Source organism: Astyanax mexicanus, chromosome 4, assembly GCF_023375975.1.
Source record: "Astyanax mexicanus isolate ESR-SI-001 chromosome 4, AstMex3_surface, whole genome shotgun sequence".
NCBI lineage: Eukaryota > Metazoa > Chordata > Actinopteri > Characiformes > Acestrorhamphidae > Astyanax > Astyanax mexicanus.
In genome coordinates, this window is record NC_064411.1 from 20,231,295 (window position 1) to 20,250,410 (window position 19,116).

Sequence of the window (19,116 nt, forward strand, 5' to 3'; positions counted from 1 at the left end):
ACCCAAAGTGCACAGCTTAGAAGCATGTAAAATAATGGATGTATATATGTTTGTTTCATTGACAGTAAATGTAAATTGACTGCAATCTGGCTTTATTTCTTTTTTAATAATTTGTGAAGGTCTTAAATTTAACCCATGATGGTCTAAAATCTGGCCAGTTGGTCAGATACGATGGTCAGATTTATGGGCAGCAGTCTTTTAACAGAGCATGTTAATTTTAATGATAAACAATTTATTTGTGCCTGCTTAGGACATTTCTGTTCTGAAGGCTTAAGTTGAACTATTCTGTTACTATGCAATAAAAGGTAGAGTACTCATGTTTATAATTTTGAATTTGAGATGCTCTGAATCCTTTCCAATTTATAAACCTAACTATTCTTTATTTTAAATGGTCCTTTCTCACACTCACTTACTCTTTTGCATTCTCTCTATCTTTTTTAGCCTGGAACAAATATGGTGGAGCACCTCCATGAGGCCATGGCATCCAGACCTTACCCATGTCCTGACACCGGGAAATGACAATCCTTGCTGGAAAGGCTTTGGAATTTTAATCACAATAATATTTTATTTATAATTAATATGAATTATTTTCCATAATTGTTACATTTTACATTGTTGGCATTCAGTTATAATAAATTTCAAGGCAGTGCCTTGTAAAAATTACATTATTGTTTAGGTGTTTATTGCATAACATATAGTTTATAGCAATTTATTTCACAAAGGATTAAACTATGGTGTGTTAGAATTAATCTGTCATTTCTGTTCATTTCACCAACTATTTGGATAGGTAACTGAACAAATGTATCTCGCTGGTGAAACAACCCAGAATTAAAATTAATTTGACCAAGCATTTGGGTAGAAAAATAACAAATTATGTAGTTGAAACAACCCAGCATTTTAATTACTTTGACCGAGCATTTGGGTGGAGTATATAGCAAATATGTGTAGTTGAAATTACCTTAATTTGCAGTTAATTTGACCCAGCATTTGGGTAGTATATTTTAACTCAACTGCTGGGTTATAATGGGTCAACCCATCTTGCTGGGTCAAATTAACTACTGCTGGGCTGGTGCTATAATAACCCAGCGGTTGGGTTGAAAATAACCCATATTGGGTTATTTTTAGCCCAACTGTTTTTAGTGTGTTCTAATACGAGGTAGCTAGCTAACTATCTAGCTCTCTATAATTAGCTCTGGGCTTTTAGCTACCTTTAGCTACCTAGCTAAAACATTCCACACTGACATAAAGTAGTTAACATTAGCTAACCTAGCTAGCTAAAACATTCCACACTTAAATAAAGTAGTAAACATTAGCTAACCTAGCTAGCTAAAACATTCCACACTGAAATAAAGTAGTTAATATTAGCTAACCTAGCTAGCTAAAACATTCCACACTGAAATAAAGTAGTTAACATTAGCTAACCTAGCTAAAACATTCCACACTGAAATAAAGTAGTTAACATTAGCTAACCTAGCTAGTTAAATCATTCCACTCTGAAATAAAGTAGTTAACATTAGCTAACCTAGCTAGCTAAATCATTCCACACTGAAATAAAGTAACGTAAGAGAACGGTATTCCGTACACATTTTCGGTATTTTCCACGTTTGAGTGGATATTACGAAAATACCCGAGTTCAAATAGGCTGCAGTGATTGGCTAAACTATGGAATATCTGCCTAGCAACCAAAATAAATTTTGATTGGTTACTTTTGGACCAATAGTTTTAAAGAAAACCCCAAAAACTGACCTCAGTCCTGTCACCAGTGTGCATCAGTATTCCGTACACCTGCAAACAAACAGGCAACGGTGTTCCGTACACCTCAGATTTCCGCTCGTGGTGGCTGTATTTTGCAAAACTTCACCACCTTTAACATATGATCTTAGACTGACATAGATGCTTAGTAGTTTGTGTTTGTCAAATGGATTTGATAAGTTGTCTATGAATTGAAAATAAATTGTGCTGAAGCTGCAGCACAAAATCTCAGCTGTCTATGAGTGGTGAAGTGGAGCTGGAGTAAGCTCGTTTTTAAAGTAAGTTATAAACAATGATTATTAATTCCTCAATCAAATATTACAACAAATGCTGTTAGTTGGATGCTTAACGTTGCATTTTGGGTGAAATGCGATGTTAAAAGTGGGTAAAACCTTACGTGAACTAGTCGATAAAGTTTTCCCCACCCCTTAGCCTCAGCGTTGTTAACCCTTCCCCACCCACCCGTTTTCGGCGACGTGGGCGGTTCCTCCCTACCTACCGGAATTTCAAGAGAAAACACAACGTGGATGGTCACTGACCTGTTTTAATGGAAAGAGGAAGGATTGACAATGACCCCAGACATTATTTCAAACATAACAATAGTTTATTATTAAGTATTTTATTGTTTAAATGCTCAACTGTACGGAATATTAACATTAGCTAAACTAGCTAGCTAAAACATTCCACACTGAAATAAAGTAGTTAACATTAGCTAACCTAGCTAGCTAAAACATTCCACACTGAAATAAAGTAGTTAACATTAGCTAAACTAGCTAGCTAAATCATTCCACACTGAAATAAAGTAGTTAACATTAGCTAGCCTAGCTAGCTAAAACATTTCACACTGAAATAAAGTAGTTAAAATTGGCTAGCCTAGCTAGCTAAAACATTCCACACTGAAATAAAGTAGGTAACATTAGCTAACCTAGCTAAATCATTCCACACTGAAATAAAGTAGTTAAAATTAGCTAGCCTAGCTAGCTAAAACATTTCGAACTGGAATAAAGTAGTTAACATTAGCTAACCTAGCTAGCTAAAACATTTCACACTGAAATAAAGTAGTTAAAATTAGTTAACCTAGATAACTTAAACATTCCACACTGAAATAAAGTAGTTAACATTAGTTAACCTAGCTAGCTAAAACATTCCACACTAAAATGAAGTTAACATTAGCAAACCTAGCTAGCTAAAACATCCCAGATAGCAAAAAGCATTCTGGCCGGGTCTATCACAAGTTCCGCACCGGATCTGTAAAACGGTTCTGGGCCGGGGTCCAGATGCACAACGGGCCAAAACCGTCACGGATCCGTTTTACGGAGTCAAAAAGATACTGGGCCAGCACCAGTCCAGACCAAGCGTTTCAGGTGTTCCTTTAGACCGAATATGGGCCGGATCAGCGCCGGATCCGCTTACCGTTACACTCGCTGGAACAGGTCCGTTACAGATCTGGACCAGATCTGGATCAGCCCCGGATTAGTTCCGTATTAGCTACGGCCAAGCCACGGCCTTTTCACGTTCCCCAGCCTACTTATTAATGATTATAATGACATATTTCAAAATAAAAGTAGTAAAGAAAGAGCACTAAGCTATTTGACTTCTTTTTTACATTGATAAATTAAAAGAGTTTAATACAGTACATTAAATTACAAATGTAATATTTAAATAATATAATAAAAAACATTAGTTGTAAATGCAATCCTTAATTAGGTTAGCTAAATGAAATACAATAATTATAAATGCAATACTTAATTAAGCTAATTAAATAAAATGCCATAACTTATATATGCAATACTTAATTAAGCTAATTAATGAAAGTACCATCAGTTATAAATGCAATACTTAATTAAGCTAATTAAATAAAATACCATCACTTATAAATACAATACTTAATTAAGCTAATTCAATAAAATACCATCACTTATAAATGCAATACTTAAGCTAATTAAAATAAAATACCATCACTTATAAATGCAATACTTAAGCTAATTAAATAAAATACCATCAGTTATAAATGCAATACTTAATTAAGCTACTTAAATAAAATTTGATTTCAATTAAACAATTTATAAATCAACAGGCATTAATACAATTATTTTAATAATAAAACCATTTTTAATTCACATAATATAAACATGCAGACACAGATGTTTTTTGCAGCCAGCTGTGCCTCCACTGATGAGAGCATTCTTGGACACTTAACACCACTACAGTGCAGCCTATAAAAAAGACAAAATAAGAAAATATTTTATTTCAGAAACAGCAGAAAAGAAGTGGCTAGAAATGAATATAGCGTACTAAAATGACAAGTGTTTTTCATTTGACCAAATTTCTAAAAGATATATAAATGTCACAGCTGTATTTAATAGGGGCTAGCTAATTTTCATTTATACCATTTCACATAATAAATAATTACCATTTTACTGGAATTATGCACCCAAAATTAAAAGAAAGATAAATAAAAAGTGCACTTATAGCTTTGGGGTGCATTTCCCAAAAGCTTTGTAAGGCTAAGAACTTTGTTAACTCGTACTTAAAATTATATTGTATTTTATTTACAATAGAATATAAGTCAGCGGTTTTTGATAAATGCATTTGTTGTTGCAGTTGTAATTGTGTTTTTGCTAATAAAGCGGCCAGGTGATAAATGTTCAGGTTAACCCTCAAGCCCCCTTCAAATTTTGCACCCTCTGGACACGTTTGTGGTAAAAATGTACAAGCACCAAAAAAATGCTCTTAAATCATTATACATCAATATTTTTTTTTTTACATAAATAAACTTTTTTTTTTCATAAAATCACTTAATCAACTTCTGTTCTACCCAAAACTACCAAACATTAAATAATTTTCAGGATTTTAACCCTTTAAATGACAGTTTAAATATTTTAACTATTGTTGTATTTTGGCAAAAAAAAAAACAAACAAACAAAAACACAAAAATTATTTTCCACAAAACAAACAGCAGACAAATGAGGCATTGGTGACTATTAGAGTCTTGGACATGTAAAAGATTAGCAACAAAATTGATTTGATTGCATTATTTTTTTTACGTAGTGCCAGATTTAAATTTTGCACCCTCTGGACACCTTTGTTGCCAAAAATTTACATGCACAAAATCAGCAATAAAATACTCATATACATTTGTTTTTGCAATTGTTTCATAAATCACTTAATCAAATCCAGCCCTGATCAAAATGATCAAATATTTAATACATTCCAGGATTTTAACCCTTTAATTGACAGTTTAATTACATTCATGATTAATTATTCATTAAAAAAACCCCACAAAAGTTGTACTATTTCTCATATAATAAATATTAGATGTATGGGGCATTGGTAGAATTTTTTTATGTAGTGTCAAATACTCCCTCTGAACACCTTCGTGGCCAAAAATGCCCCATTGACTTCCATTGAAAACACATTTTTTTATCTCACTGTAATTACTGTATAAAATTATTAAACAGTTATTTAAATGGTTAAAATCCTGATTTATGAAAAAAAAGCAAAACAATATTGATGTATAATGATTTAAGAGCAGTTTGTAGGTGTGTGTACATTTTTGCCATGAACATGTCCAGAGAGTGCAAAATGCGTCCAGAGAGTATGAATGACGTGAGAGTAAAAGACATTCGATTTCAAAAATTTAATGAAAAAGCAGGTTTTCTGCAAAAATGCATTCCCCTGGCTGCAACATAGCCAAAACGATCACCAAATGAAAAAAAAGTTGAGTCAGTACATCAGTAGGTGGGCCCATTACATTCTCATTGAAGGCTAATGCATCTAAAATTGATTTAAATGCTATTCTCAGTGGGCCCTGTTTCTTTTCAAAATAGATATTAAAGTCACCAACAATGATAACTCTGTCAGAGTTGAGAGCTACTGCAGCTAAAAAATATACTGAATTTCTTAGTGAATTTTGCATATGGTCCTGGAGGACGGTACATAGTTATCAGCAGGAATGAATGTTGGGTTTTGGTGGCAGTAGACGGGCCTGCGACTATAAGGTTAAACAGTTCAAATGACTTAGCTTCAAACTCTGTATTTTGATTTATTCCTATAACTGACGACTACACCACCACCCTGACCAGTCCTGCATGGGTAGATGAAATAGCTAGAACCTGGGGGGAGTGGACTCATTTAGAGCTAAATATCCATCAGTTTTAACCCATGTCTCATAGAGAGTGCATTGTCAATGATAATTTAACCTACAGTAACTGATTTAGGTGCCAGCGATCTTATATTTAACAGCCCCGATTTAATGTGGTTGTTGCTGTAACTCAGAAGGACAGACGAGTTTGTATTAATTCTAATGGAGTTGTTAAAACAGATTTTCCAGCTATTTTGATAACGTGTTTTATTTACACTACTATGAAGAATTGACATACAAATAGTACAAGCAGAAATACCAGCAAACAAACCTACTTGGCTGGTGTGACTGGGTAGAGACAGTCAGTCTCAGCGTAGCACCGCCTCGATGTTCACAGAGAGAAGCCTGTCTCTGTGGAACGGGGCCGGTCGCTCCCGAAAGCTCATCCCCACGTGGAGGGCGATGGTGCCGGGGTTCCTGCTTTGGCAATGCGCCCCAGGGAGCCGCTTGCCGACTACCAGCATGCAAGCATCTGGAAGACATGAAATTGTGCCATTACTCTTAGATACTTTTAAATGTCTAACAATTGAATCTCCTATAATGAGAGTACCGCCCTTGGTAGTTTTCCTCTGTGCTGGGGAGGCGAGGGCTGAGGACCTCGAACCATTTTGTGGATACCAAATCCTGCTGAGAAAGTTGTAAATTAAATAAATTATTTAAAAATAATAATAAATTGTGATTTCCGGATTTTTATTATGTCTCTCACGGTGGACATGCACCAAAGATGAAAATTTCAGACCCCTCAATGATTTATAAGTGAGAGAACTTGCAAAGTCGCAGGGTGTTCATTTTCCTCACTGTATATATGTGTGCCTCTAGGTCAACTCAGTTCCACAGAGTTCCACCATGTACCACCTAACTGCCCACTGATTTTATGCTACAGGTGGTTTCCTGCAGACAACTGGTGATGGTCACGGTCTTAGCAAGTGTGCAGACTCCAAGTCTGTGCATTCTGTAACCCAGTTGTTACTGCACCATACACACACTTATATGGAATTCCCAATAAAATACAGGATTTACAGGAATTGCAAAGGGGAGGAGTCAACAAAGATGCTCTTTGAACTTTTTGCAAAGCTCTATGAGAAACACTTGAAGAACTGGCTCGTTCTTTTCTCACGTCATGCGTTAGTTTGTTTGTTATTCGCTAAGATTGATCACTTTCAGGAAAAACACCCCTGTCCTATTTAGTGTGTCATGGTGACCATGTGTAATTACAGTGAGTCTGGAGAAATCCTGCAGTAGTTCTCTCCAGCTTAAAAAAAAGCAAAACATTTAAAACTGTTATTTTTAGTTTTCTAGTCAGGAATAGACAACTGATTAGGAATTATTTTAGTTCAAAAGGTGGCAATCATTTAAGATAAAGCAAAGGGATGAAAAGTAATGAAGTATTAGTACTTGGTTACTTTACTCAAGGGTATAGAGTTAGCACGGACACCAATATCCAGTGATTTTTTAAATGGTCCCCGCCAACAATTTGATTTGATAATTTGAACCTCGATCTGATAACGCCTGATGTAATTGTTATTATACGTAACAACACAAATGTTTTAAAAGGAAAGAAATGTATATTTCTTACCTTAACTACTCTATGTATAATGTCACTGCTCAGTGCATCAAGTACTGTTAGGATCCAGGCTGATCCTGCAAGGGGGAGATGCAGCAAGCGCAGACAGAAAACAAAACACAAACTTAAAAGCTATTCTGAACTTCAAAATCACCGTTTCACTCCATTGAGGTGTAATACACTGAATAATATTCCTCTCATGTCTGATCTGACCTCCACAGTGTTGAAACGAGGCTGAGAAAGTTCTGATAGCAGGGCACGCAAATACTTACATAGCCTTGTTTTAACACAGTGGAGCCCAGATCAGACATGAGAGGACTTTTATTCTGTATATTACAGCTCAATGGAGTGGAACACTATTTTTTATGGTTGTAAATTTACTTCTTTAAAAATGTATATAAATTAATCAAGAAAATCTTACAGTGTCCCTTAAAGTTTTTAGTGCAGTGGCACAACAAACAATTAAAATAAGAAAGTGGATAAATGCTACATTAAGAGCAAACATATCAAATCAAACGTGTATCAACAGACTTAAAGTCAAAATTAATTACAGAACTGCTGGAAAATAGAATTAATTACCTTGTTAGGTGATTTGATGGGTAAATGATTACACCTAAAAAACAAACAAAACAAAATTACATTCAGTATTGTAAGTTAAGCATTTTCTTTTTTAAAATAAAGGCTGAACTTTAACTTACCATACATCAGATTTGCATCAGACTTTATGTATCCAGATTGAGTTATCCAAAAACTTATTTGCAAATAATGAACAAACTAAACTAAATGAGGCAATAAGTTTTGTAAACCTAACTATTAATCACTGTTGCAGCAACCTATACATGAAAGATCCATGTTCAAAGCTTTGTTGCCACATATTTAGCACTTCTAAAAATTACTACACTACAAAGCAGTAGAGGGCACAGAGACCCTTTAAGGCAAGTTCGGCTCAAAACGTGTTTTTTAGGATCATACTGTTATTGCATATATTTATTTATAGAATTGGCCTCTGATACAGAATGCAAATTTTCTGCTTAATAATAAACATGAACTTCATTGGGTAATGGTGCTGGCAATTATGACATTTTCCTTAAATGGTCATTTATAGAATTGGTCTTTGATGCAGCAGGCAAAATATATAATAAACTATTAACATAATATATGTTGTATAACAAACAAGACTACCATAATATTAAACATAAAATGCATTAGGTGGATCCAACCTGTAAACATACATTTTATTAGCTAAAATAATTGTATCTCACCTTATCTCAGGTCCCCAGCCCTCAGCAGCCCTACTAAGCAAATGCATATAATTAATATATTGTAGTAACTTTGAACAGGTGTTTTTAAGTTGAAATCAGAACAGATATTGTTTAATATTACTACACATATGCTGATTTAGGCTAGCAAATATTACCCAATTATTATTCTAAAGATTCACATTTTGCTGATATGGACACTGGCCAGCTCCTTCGTGCGCCACGACGTGAGAATAAATTTAAGGTGGAATGGAAAAGTTTATGCTGGAAAATAATAAGTTAAATGCAGCCTCATATTTTTATTGACAGTAACTTAGTTGTGTTTATAACAAATTATAAAATTTATAATTACTTTTTTTTTACTTTTGGCCAGCTTCTTTGTATTTCCCACTCCACCTTAAACAGTGCTTAAATATGTCAATGTCAGTAAGCCATTGCTGCACGATTTAAGGTGGAGCAGGAAAACGTCTGACGAGCTTTATTATAATTAAGCCCAAACACAACTATTTAAGGTTCTAAGAATAACTAAAGTTGTTTATTTTAATAAAAAAAAGGTGTGTTACTCGAGCAAAATGAGTTAACAGCGTTTATTTCAGCTAGTTAGCCTGGTTAGCTTAGCTAGTTATACTAGCTAATACTAGCATAACTAACTGGTATCGTTAACTGAAGCTTTTTGTCAATTTTGCCTACAAATTGACAACAATTAACATTAAATACACAAAAAAACAATTGATATTATCCAACATACACGTGATAAATCAACTTTAGCATATACAAGATTAAAAATGAGCAATAAATGTAATTAAATGACGCTGATAGCTAGTTAGCTAGTTAACTCACCTGAAGCGCAGATTCAGCAGATGTCAGTTGGTCCTCGCGCTGAGTTTGAATTTCTCCCGCTCCTGTGCCGCTCCGCCGATGCGGCCCGGATCCGCAAAACGACACTGAGCTGACACTGAACTCACATCTGGTATCTGACTCCGTGCCGAAGTCATATTGAAGGCGTGAAATGAGACGGACTGTTATGCGGATTTACCGTCAGTAAAACGGATCTGAACGTGAGTCACAATCATAACCCGAACCCGGAGTGAAGCCGGACCAGATCCACTAAACAGACCTGACTGTAGCGCGGATCTGCCGGAGGTAAAACGGATCCGGATCGGAGTAGTCTGCTATCAGGGTTTAGTCTATATAACAACAACTTATCACAAATTTAATGTGTTTAAAACATTCAGGCTGCTAATAGTATTTTATTGTTTGAAATTGCCTGCTAGCTTAGCTTAGTTATCTAGATAGCTTTGGCTAGATTAGCTAAAGGTGGATAACCTTAACTTACCTTCAAAATTAATGTACCCTTCTATCCAGTTGCTGTATTTTTTTTAAAAATTGTTATTCAATATTTTTGTGGTACATAAAAAGCACCACATATCTTTTTATGCCGAGATTAAAAAAAGTATTAGCAATGTTTTATGATGTGATTTTTTTAATGTGGTAATAGTGTTTAAGTGTTCATCTACTTTGGGAGCTGATGTGTGACATGACTGGCAGAGAGAAAAAGAGAACTGTTTAATAGACAGAACTGGCCCAGAATAGGGGACCAAAGTAGCTGATGATATCTATCTAGCTAATGTTCCCAGAGCTTTTTTTAACCCAAGTATCTAATGTTATCTAGCTAGCCAATGTTCTATGGAGCCAAATCAGGGACAAAAGTTTCGTCAATTTGAAAAAAAAAATTGAAACTGAAAGGTTAAGTATTAAGCTTGAACTTTGAAAAATACAAAAATATATTCGAAATAAATATAAGTGTATTAAATAATTTTTCAGCCTGTATATAATTTTGATTCAATTCGAAATTCAATTCGTTTTAAACAATTTTTGTTTTTTTAATTTTCACTTTTTTTTGTGTATTTTGATATTTTTCAGGTGCAGTTTTTTTTCACAGTTTCGATTTTTTTTTCAGGGTTCAAATCTTTTTTTTTTTTACTTTCAGATCTTAGTTTTCATGTTTCAGACTTTTGGCCCTGATTTTGCGTGTGGGCGTGGTATCATAGGAAAGGGGCGTGGTATCATAGGAAAGGGGCGCGGTATACGGTTGAGGACCTACTCCGGAGGACCCTGTCAATGTGCCTGCGTGGATTATATATGTCTGTACGTTCTCCCTCGCGCGATGGCGTCCGCTCGTCCTGGACAGCCTGCTGGCTCCAGCACACAGGTAAGATATATTAGGTAACTTTAGTTATATTGAGCTGGTACTCTAGAAAAATGCCAAGTTAAAGTCGTGTATGTGAAATAGCGATATGTATTAAGGGAAAAGGCGTCTTGTGGAGGGGAAAGTTATATATTACAAAGTATACACATCAACTACAGTTTATTAGGACACGTTTAGAGAGGATCTTGTAGGAGTTGGTCTTGTTTAAACTTTGAACATTAGCTAGGATTGATCCTTTTTGTTTAACTGAGTGGATGTCTATGGACATATCCAAAGAGCTCTCTAAATCCTTAGAAATAAGGGTGTATATTTATAAGAACTCAGACCCATTAGAAATTAGACATTCCACCGTCTGAAAAATAAATTTCCAACTAAAATTCAATCACCACAGTATGGCCTAACCAAATGATCTTTAAATGAAAAATGTAAAATAAAACTGCAATAAATCTAAAACCTGGCCATATCTTGCTCTACAGTACAGACTTGCTCTGTTCCTGCCTTCTTCCTTGCTCTTGCTGTCCATGAGAGAGGTTCTGCGTGAGCACATTTATGAGGCTCTGCGCAGCTGCAGCCACTATCGAATTATAGTCGACTTTCTGAAATACCAGTACCAGCTCAATATAACTAAAGTTACCTAATATATCTTACCTGTGTGCTGGAGCCAGCAGGCTGTCCAGGAGGAGCGGACAGACATATATAATCCACGCAGGCACATTGACAGGGTCCTCCAGAGTAGGTCCTCAACCGTATACCACGCCCCTTTCCTATGATACCACGCCCACACGCAAAATTAGGGCCAAAAGTCTGAAACCTGAAAACTAAGATCTGAAAGTAAAAAAAAAAGATTTGAACCCTGAAAAAAAAAATCGAAACTTTAAAAAAAAAAATTGCACCTGACAAATATAAGATCTCAAATATCAAAAATACACAAAAAAAGTGAAAATTAAAAAAACAAAAATTGTTTAAAACTATTTTCGAATTGAATCAAAATTATATACAAGCTGAAAAATTATTTAATACACTTATATTTATTTCGAATATATTTTTGTATTTTTCAAAGTTCAAGCTTAATACTTAAACTTTCAGTTTAAATTTTTTTTTTAAAATTGACAAAACTTTTGTCCCTGATTTGGCTCCATAATGTTCTCAGTGCTTTTTTAACCCAAGTATCTAACGTTATCTAGCTAGCCAATGTTCCAGTGCTTTTTTAACCAAGTATCTAATGTTATCTAGCTAGCCAATGATCCCAGTGCATTTTGAACCCAAGTATCTAATGTTCTCTAACTAGCCAATATGCCCAGTGCATTTTAACCCAAGTCCCAGTAGTTTTGTATGTATAATGTAACTTAATTAAGGCAGTTCTCTTCAGTTTATTGCCCTGCTTTTATTTAAATATTCTTCTTTGTGTTTTCCAGAAATTAAAAACATTCTCCTGAAATTCATATTTAACTAAGAGCAAAGTTAAACTGCTGAAAGAGGTGAAGCTGAAGCCATCCTGCAGAATCTCCAGAACACACAGTCATTGTTTGATACATTTAACAGACAAATGAAGCCAAGTCCCGACATGGAGAAACATCAGCACTCTGTCAAGAGTTTTAACAAACAGAGTAATCTCAAAAAACACCAGCACATTCACACAGGAGAGAAACCGTATCACTGCTCAGACTGTGGGAAGAGTTTTAATCTACAGAGTACTCTGAAAATACACCAGCGCATTCACAAAGGAGAGAAACCGTATTACTGCACAGACTGTGAGAAGAGTTTTAATCGACAGAGTACTCTCAAAAATCACCAGCGCATTCACACAGGGGAGAAACCATATTACTGCTCGGACTGTGGGAAGAGTTTTACTAATCAGAGTTACCTCAAAAATCATCAGCGCATTCACACAGGAGAGAAACCGTATCACTGCTCAGACTGTGGGTTGAGTTTTACTCAACAGCATACTCTCAAAAACCACCAGCGCATTCACACTGGAGAGAAACCATATTCCTGCTCAGACTGTGGGAAGAGTTTTACTAATCAGAGTAAACTCAAAAATCACCAGCGCATTCACACAGGAGAGAAACCGTATCACTGCTCAGACTGTGGGTTGAGTTTTACTCAACAAAGTACTCTCAAAAACCACCAGCGCATTCACACAGGAGAGAAACCATATTCCTGCTCAGACTGTGGGAGTAGTTTTACTAAACAGTGTACTCTCAAAAAACACCAGCGCATTCACACAGGAGAGAAACCATATTCCTGCTCAGACTGTAGGAGGAGTTTTTCTGAACAGGGTAATCTCAAAAAACACCAGCGCATTCACACAGGAGAGAAACCGTATTACTGCTCATACTGTGGGAGGAGTTTTACTCAACAGAGTAATTTCAAAATACATCAGCGCATTCACACAGGAGAGAAACCGTATCACTGCTCAGACTGTGGGAAAAGTTTTACTCAACATAGGAATCTCAAACTGCACCAGCACATTCACACAGGAGAGAAACCATATTACTGCTCATACTGTGGGAGGAGTTTTACTCAACAGAGTAATTTCAAAAAACACCAGCGCATTCACACAGGAGAAAAACTGTATCACTGCTCAGACTGTGGGAAACGTTTTACTCAACAGGGTCCTCTCAAAAAACACCAGCGCATTCACACAGGAGAGAAAACTATTGCAAATTTGTCCCACAGCAATAAAAAGCGCAAATCATAAATCTTTAGAACAGAACACCTTATTCTACACAAATTTTTCACTTTGTCACTTGGGACACGTTCCACCAGAAACAAACATGAACTGAATTTAACAATGGATTTTACAGGTTCAACAAAATGACTCTTATTCATGGATGATGTTTATAGAATTTAATGTTATGTTTTCTCGTATGTTTGATATTTCAGGACCTTCTTCGTGAGACAGAGCTCAGTTTTTAGGGTGGTTACGTTATGAGTTTAGTTCTGAAGAAGGGAAGGTCGTTTGAGCGATGGCACTGCCAGAGCTTGCACCAGATGTTAGATTAGCATAACTTAGTCTTTAAAATTTAGATGTCATAGTTGTTAGGAGTAGAGTATGATTCTTAATTTTCTGTAAACATTTCAGTGCTTGTGCTTAGAAGGTTTTGAATGCATTTAATCTCTTTTCTAGTATATACAGACTTTATTATTTCCATTAATTTCTAGTATCTTCGTATCTTCGTTAGTTCCCCAAGATTAGCATAGTGTAGCTTAATGCTATTAACCGACAGGCCCCTCTGTATGAAAGGAGAAACACCACCTGAGGAACTCCAGAGAGTGCTCCCAAAAGTGAGACCCAGAGCCACAGAGAGACGACACTGTGTCGGGTACTGCCGTGTGGACCGGAGGAGCATAGAGGGATATAGAGGGATATTTGGTAGCGTTTTAATACTCAAGTTTTATACTCTCTTATCATTCCCTTATTGAGTATTATATGTTGTTGAAGTTTTTTTATCCTCCAAATTTACTAAGAATATCCAAATCATCAAGTTTCTTAATATTTTTTTATCCAGTACCAACAATTATGTTTGTGTTGCTTCACCTCTATATTTACTCATCTCTGTGGTTTTATAAACGGCTTTTATATTGCAGATCTGCAATCTCATTGTGTTTTCTCAACATATGTTTGACATGAAACCTATAGGCCTGAGATTATCTTATGTTATTATTTGTTAAATATAGTCCAGTGTGAAATGGATTTGGGTTGAAATTAAACATATTAGGCATTTTCACATTTGAATTTCAGAAAGAAATTGATTTAATGGTTCAGGCTTTAAAGGGTTAGATATACAATTACTTCCAATGTTAGAGTAGCATGTGTATTTAACGTGTATTCATATGTTTATAAAACATTGTATTCATATGTTTTTTTGTAATTGTGAATGCTTGTGGTTTGTGTTGTTCTGTTTTTTGAAGAGCATAGCCATTCATCAATTACACTTAATTACCAAAATCTACATTTGACTTATTGACCATTTTTTAATCTGTATCTAGTCTAGCTAAATGTCCAAACAAAGTATTTCCTGTTTTACTGACCATTATTATTGATAGCTAGCTTAGCTAAATATCCAAATACAGCATTTGCACTTTTACTGACCATTATTATTTGTAGCTAGCCTAGCTAAATGTAAAAACAAAGCAGTTGCTTTTTTTACTGACCAATGTAAATGTTTCAGTACTAGTAACAGTGTTTCATGTCCGGTAAATTTGTTTTATTTCTTGCAATTTTTTTTCCTAAATGTAATTTGTGTTCTCTTTCAAGCTTTCTTTCGGTATCTAACTATGGGATACGCCCCTCTCGCATATTCCTCATGTAGCCCTGGCTAAAATATGTAAAACTCCCTAGTTCTAAAATAGATACGCTAATAAATACAGTAATAAGTAAAATCATATAAATTCAAAGTAATGGTTTAAAAAGGTACTAACAGGCTCAAAATAGTTATTGTGTTTGTGTAAATAGTTTAAAAAGAAAACAAAAGCCGTACAGATTAAATATTTCATTTATTTTCTGTGTTAATGCAAGAAGGTCACTTAAAAGTGATTAAGGGATCTACTGAGGGAGAAGTGTACAGGTGAGGGTGGAGTACCAGATTGGAACAGGCCCGCCCACGGGACGAGAGAGAACAGCGGAGACGCGGGAGTAGCAGCGCGGGAGTAGCAGCGCGGGAGTAGCAGCGCGGGAGAGGCGAGGAGGAAAAAGTTCCTCACAGGCTGAACTAAATTCACTAATAATCAGTATTAATTAAACTAACCGGTAATTTTAAGGACACTGAAGTCCATACTGAGAGTGTGCTGGTGGATAAAGCTGGGATAATCTCTCTATAAGTAAAGTTTTGTTAGCACTGTTAGCTTAGCCAGCTCGGCTAGCTGTGTTTAGCCTCGTGTATTAGCTGCTCTGCGCTAGCCGTGAACTCTCCGCTGCAGCGCCGCTCCGACAGACTGTTCCCCGGACTGACTCGCGCTCTCTCCGCCTCCACTGAACACCAGGACCGCTAACACTGCTAACCAGAGAGCGCTCTGAGTCCCCGCGTGGATCAGAGTTCCTCTGAGGGAAAACGCTCCGTGCTGCAGGACCCCGCGCTCTGCTCCCGCTCATATTCACTGAATCTGAGGTAAATCTGAAACTCTTATTTCTGCTCGTTAGAGTAAAGCGGACATTAAGCTCCGAACCAGACCTGCACCGTTTAGTTCTGTTCATTTCATCTATAATTCTGTTCTTTATGAGTGTATTCTTTAGAGTGGGCCCACATATTTAAAGGGGACATGAAACATTTCAGTTTGTACAAGTTTTCTAAGGGATTAAATATAATGGAATTTATTTTGGGGGGGGGGGGGATTTTTTATATAAAATGTTTACACACTAAATTATAATATATTTATGTTTGTTACGTTTGAGCTAGGGCGCCGCCATGTTGCCCGTGCAGCACTGGTGACGTCACGAGGTTGGTTGGTTGGAGCCCAGGTACAGAGCTAGTGTAAAAGAGCTTGTTGTTTGTGGAGATTATGGATGAAGACGAAGCTGAACTAGGCTAACATGGAGCATTTACTCAGAGATCTTTCCTGTATAAACCTGAGCAGGACTTTTCAGATGCTTTTCTGAGAGAGAGACGTTTTTGGAGTGTCTATTCTCTCTCTACGTGGAGCCGTGCAGAACCCTGCAGCCCGTCAACAGCAGGTACTGCCATCCAGTTAACCAGCTAGTTTATATACATTTAGCTATTTAACATGTAAAGTCCAGAGTTCATTAAGACTGAGTAAAACGTACATGATTTAAGTGGATATTGAAACACACAGGCGCTGTTTGGTTGATAAACCGTTCAGTTTAGAAGTTAGAAAGCTTACTGGGTACTTAGCTTTATCTAGTTAGCGTTAGCTAGTTAACTAGCGTTGGCTAGCTATGGTAAGATAGCTAGAAAAGTAGCTAACGCTAGCTATGTTATCTTTTAATTGTCCGTTTATCTAGACTTTCGGTAACGGTACCTCTCGCTGCTCTGCTGGGTGAGCGTGGTGTTTGGCTCGTTCCGTGCGGCTCACAGCTGCTGCTCTCATAGTAACGTTACCCTCAGTCGGACGGTCTGTACATCCCAGCTGATCAGAGGAAAAATAAAAAACGGAGGAAAAAAGCCTCGGACTGCAGCTTATTTATCCGGCGCTAATGCTCCTGACTCAAACCCCTCTACTTCACATAGTCCTGGTCTAGAACGTGCTCGCTCCTAACCCCTAGCGTTGCAGCTAACCGGAGGATTCTCGCGCGTCAGCGCTGCGAGCCACCGCTGAAGAACAGCTGTCAGAGGCGAGGTAGAAAGTGAAAGTAAATATTTCTCATTCCTCATCCTATTAAAATTCACTACTCCCAGTATTACTACACCCAGGGGCAATACAAAAGTCCCCCTCCGCTCTGCATTGAGTTTTGGTTTAGATTTTATTATCTATTGAGGAATTAATTTACAGTAGACTCATAGATTATAGTAGTGAGGCATTCGAGAACCAACCTCGTGACGTCACTTTCAGCGCTGGGACAAGATGGCGCTGCCCTTACTTTAAAAAATGACATTTAGATTGCTTATTATTTTAATTCCGCTTCACTGACAACTGTTAAACTTATCAGATTTGTTAGAGTGAAAATACATCTTGTGAATTAAACTAAATACTTGAAATGTTTCATGTCCCCTTTAAATCCTTCTCAGTAGGTTCGGGTGCGTTTGGGTCTGGACCCAGACCGGGGTCCGCCCATTAGTGACCTCTGTTGTATACAAATGTCTGAATTTTCATCTTCTGCTGAGAGCTGCTTCTCACTGGTCAGCGACCACACTCGCTGTATCACTACTGGTTGCCAGATCCCTCTTAAAAAGTCCACTCTAAACAGATTTTTCTTCCCGCGAGACATTTTATAAATATTGTCACGTTTTAATTGTGAGTTGTAGTTATGTGTAATTATGAGTTGTTCAGTTGTTTAGACTTTAGCACTACACGACTGATTAGCAACACAGTCACATATTACACTATTTTTCACCACGGGAAATCGCAGACTTACCTTGCTGCTTTCCTAAAACACGTTTATCACAAGAACATGCCAGAACTAAACACATGAGAACTAGCAATGCCATGCCAGAGAATCTCTACAGATGAGAATACCTACTGCTAAAATGAATGGGTGCATATGAAGCAACTGATTAAGATCAATTTATAAACGTCTGAATATTTTATATGTACTTGTGTTCTCAACACAGAACTATATCAAATGTTTCATCACAGCAGACATATATTTTATGATTTTAAACTCCAGTTACAAGCATTTTAAAGCTAGATGCAATTCCAGCATTAGCTCACAAACCAATCAGCTTACAGTAGCAGACATGCTAGTGTCTTTACCGTATAACACCTGTTTACTGTAGAAAAAAAAAGAAAAATACAGGCATGTTTTCTTTGCTTTTTAAAAAAAGTGTGTGTTTGTGTGTGTAAGTCAGTAATTTAGAACTCTCAGACAGAAACAGACAGACAAACGGATAAACTCTGCTGATATAGTGAATTATCATGTGATCTGTGTGGTGTTCAGCTGCTTTGGGTTGAGTGTAGAATCGACTTAATCTATTCAGAAGTCAGTGATCAGTGATTCAAAACATTGTTTACAAGCTTGTACGTTCATATCACGCTCTGACCTTGTGTAAACATAGACACGGAGAAACTTGGACAGTGGATTATAATCCAGAACGCGAGTTTCTGACTGTGGGAGGCGCCAGTAACCAGGATAAGACTGATAAACGCTTAAGAATTGAGCAGCGTTTTCGCATATTTTAGATAAAAAAAAATGTCTGTATGTAAGATATGAAAAATCGCAATTACCATTTTGAAAATCACATTAAAACTGTAATTCGAACTAGAAAAGTTTGTGAAGGAACTTTAAGTTGGCTTGGAAAAGTACGCTGATAATGTTGAAAAGTTAAATGGTTGCTAAGCTGTTTCTGTCTCAAGAGTGTGAAGAGTGGTTGCTATGCTGTTATGATACATTTAAATGTTAAATTCCAAAAAGTCCCAAAAAACATGTTTCAAAAACATGGTGGAATGCTAATTATTGTCTGATATAGGAATGTGTTGATAAGTGGTTGCTAGGCAGTTGCTAACGTTTTCCAGGTGGTTGCTAACTGGTTGCTAGGCAGTTGCTATAATTTCTAAAGTGGTTGCTAAGCTG

General features: G+C 36.5%; 2 protein-coding genes and 1 long non-coding RNA gene across 7 annotated transcripts in view; 2 read left to right on the plus strand and 1 right to left on the minus strand.

Annotated features, from left to right (window-relative positions):
- The window catches only part of LOC125801496 (zinc finger protein 239-like), a 132,661-nt gene that overhangs the window by 63,583 nt on the left and 49,962 nt on the right, over positions 1–19,116 (plus strand). The gene's annotated exons all lie outside the window — the stretch shown is intronic.
- On the minus strand, positions 3,693–9,908 carry LOC111191425 (uncharacterized). Of its 4 annotated transcripts, none has more exons than XR_007438711.1 (6): positions 9,560–9,908; positions 8,723–8,752; positions 8,040–8,073; positions 7,473–7,537; positions 6,168–6,523; positions 3,693–3,968 (listed from the first exon to the last, which is right to left on the minus strand). It is a non-coding gene; the product is annotated as an uncharacterized LOC111191425 (long non-coding RNA). The 4 variants fall into 4 exon arrangements; XR_007438709.1 differs by having other exon boundaries at positions 3,706–3,968; positions 6,172–6,520; XR_007438708.1 differs by having other exon boundaries at positions 3,706–3,968; positions 6,172–6,523.
- LOC125801260 (gastrula zinc finger protein XlCGF26.1-like) lies at positions 12,315–14,884 on the plus strand. Its single transcript, XM_049477689.1, has one exon. The coding sequence runs from the start codon at positions 12,475–12,477 to the stop codon at positions 13,627–13,629; it is 1,155 nt and encodes a 384-aa protein (XP_049333646.1). The 5' UTR covers positions 12,315–12,474; the 3' UTR covers positions 13,630–14,884.

Excerpts from the sequence above, each read along its gene's own strand:
- LOC125801260 (XM_049477689.1), top strand. The coding sequence starts at position 12,475 with ATGAAGCCAAGTCCCGACATGGAGAAACATCAGCACTCTGTCAAGAGT.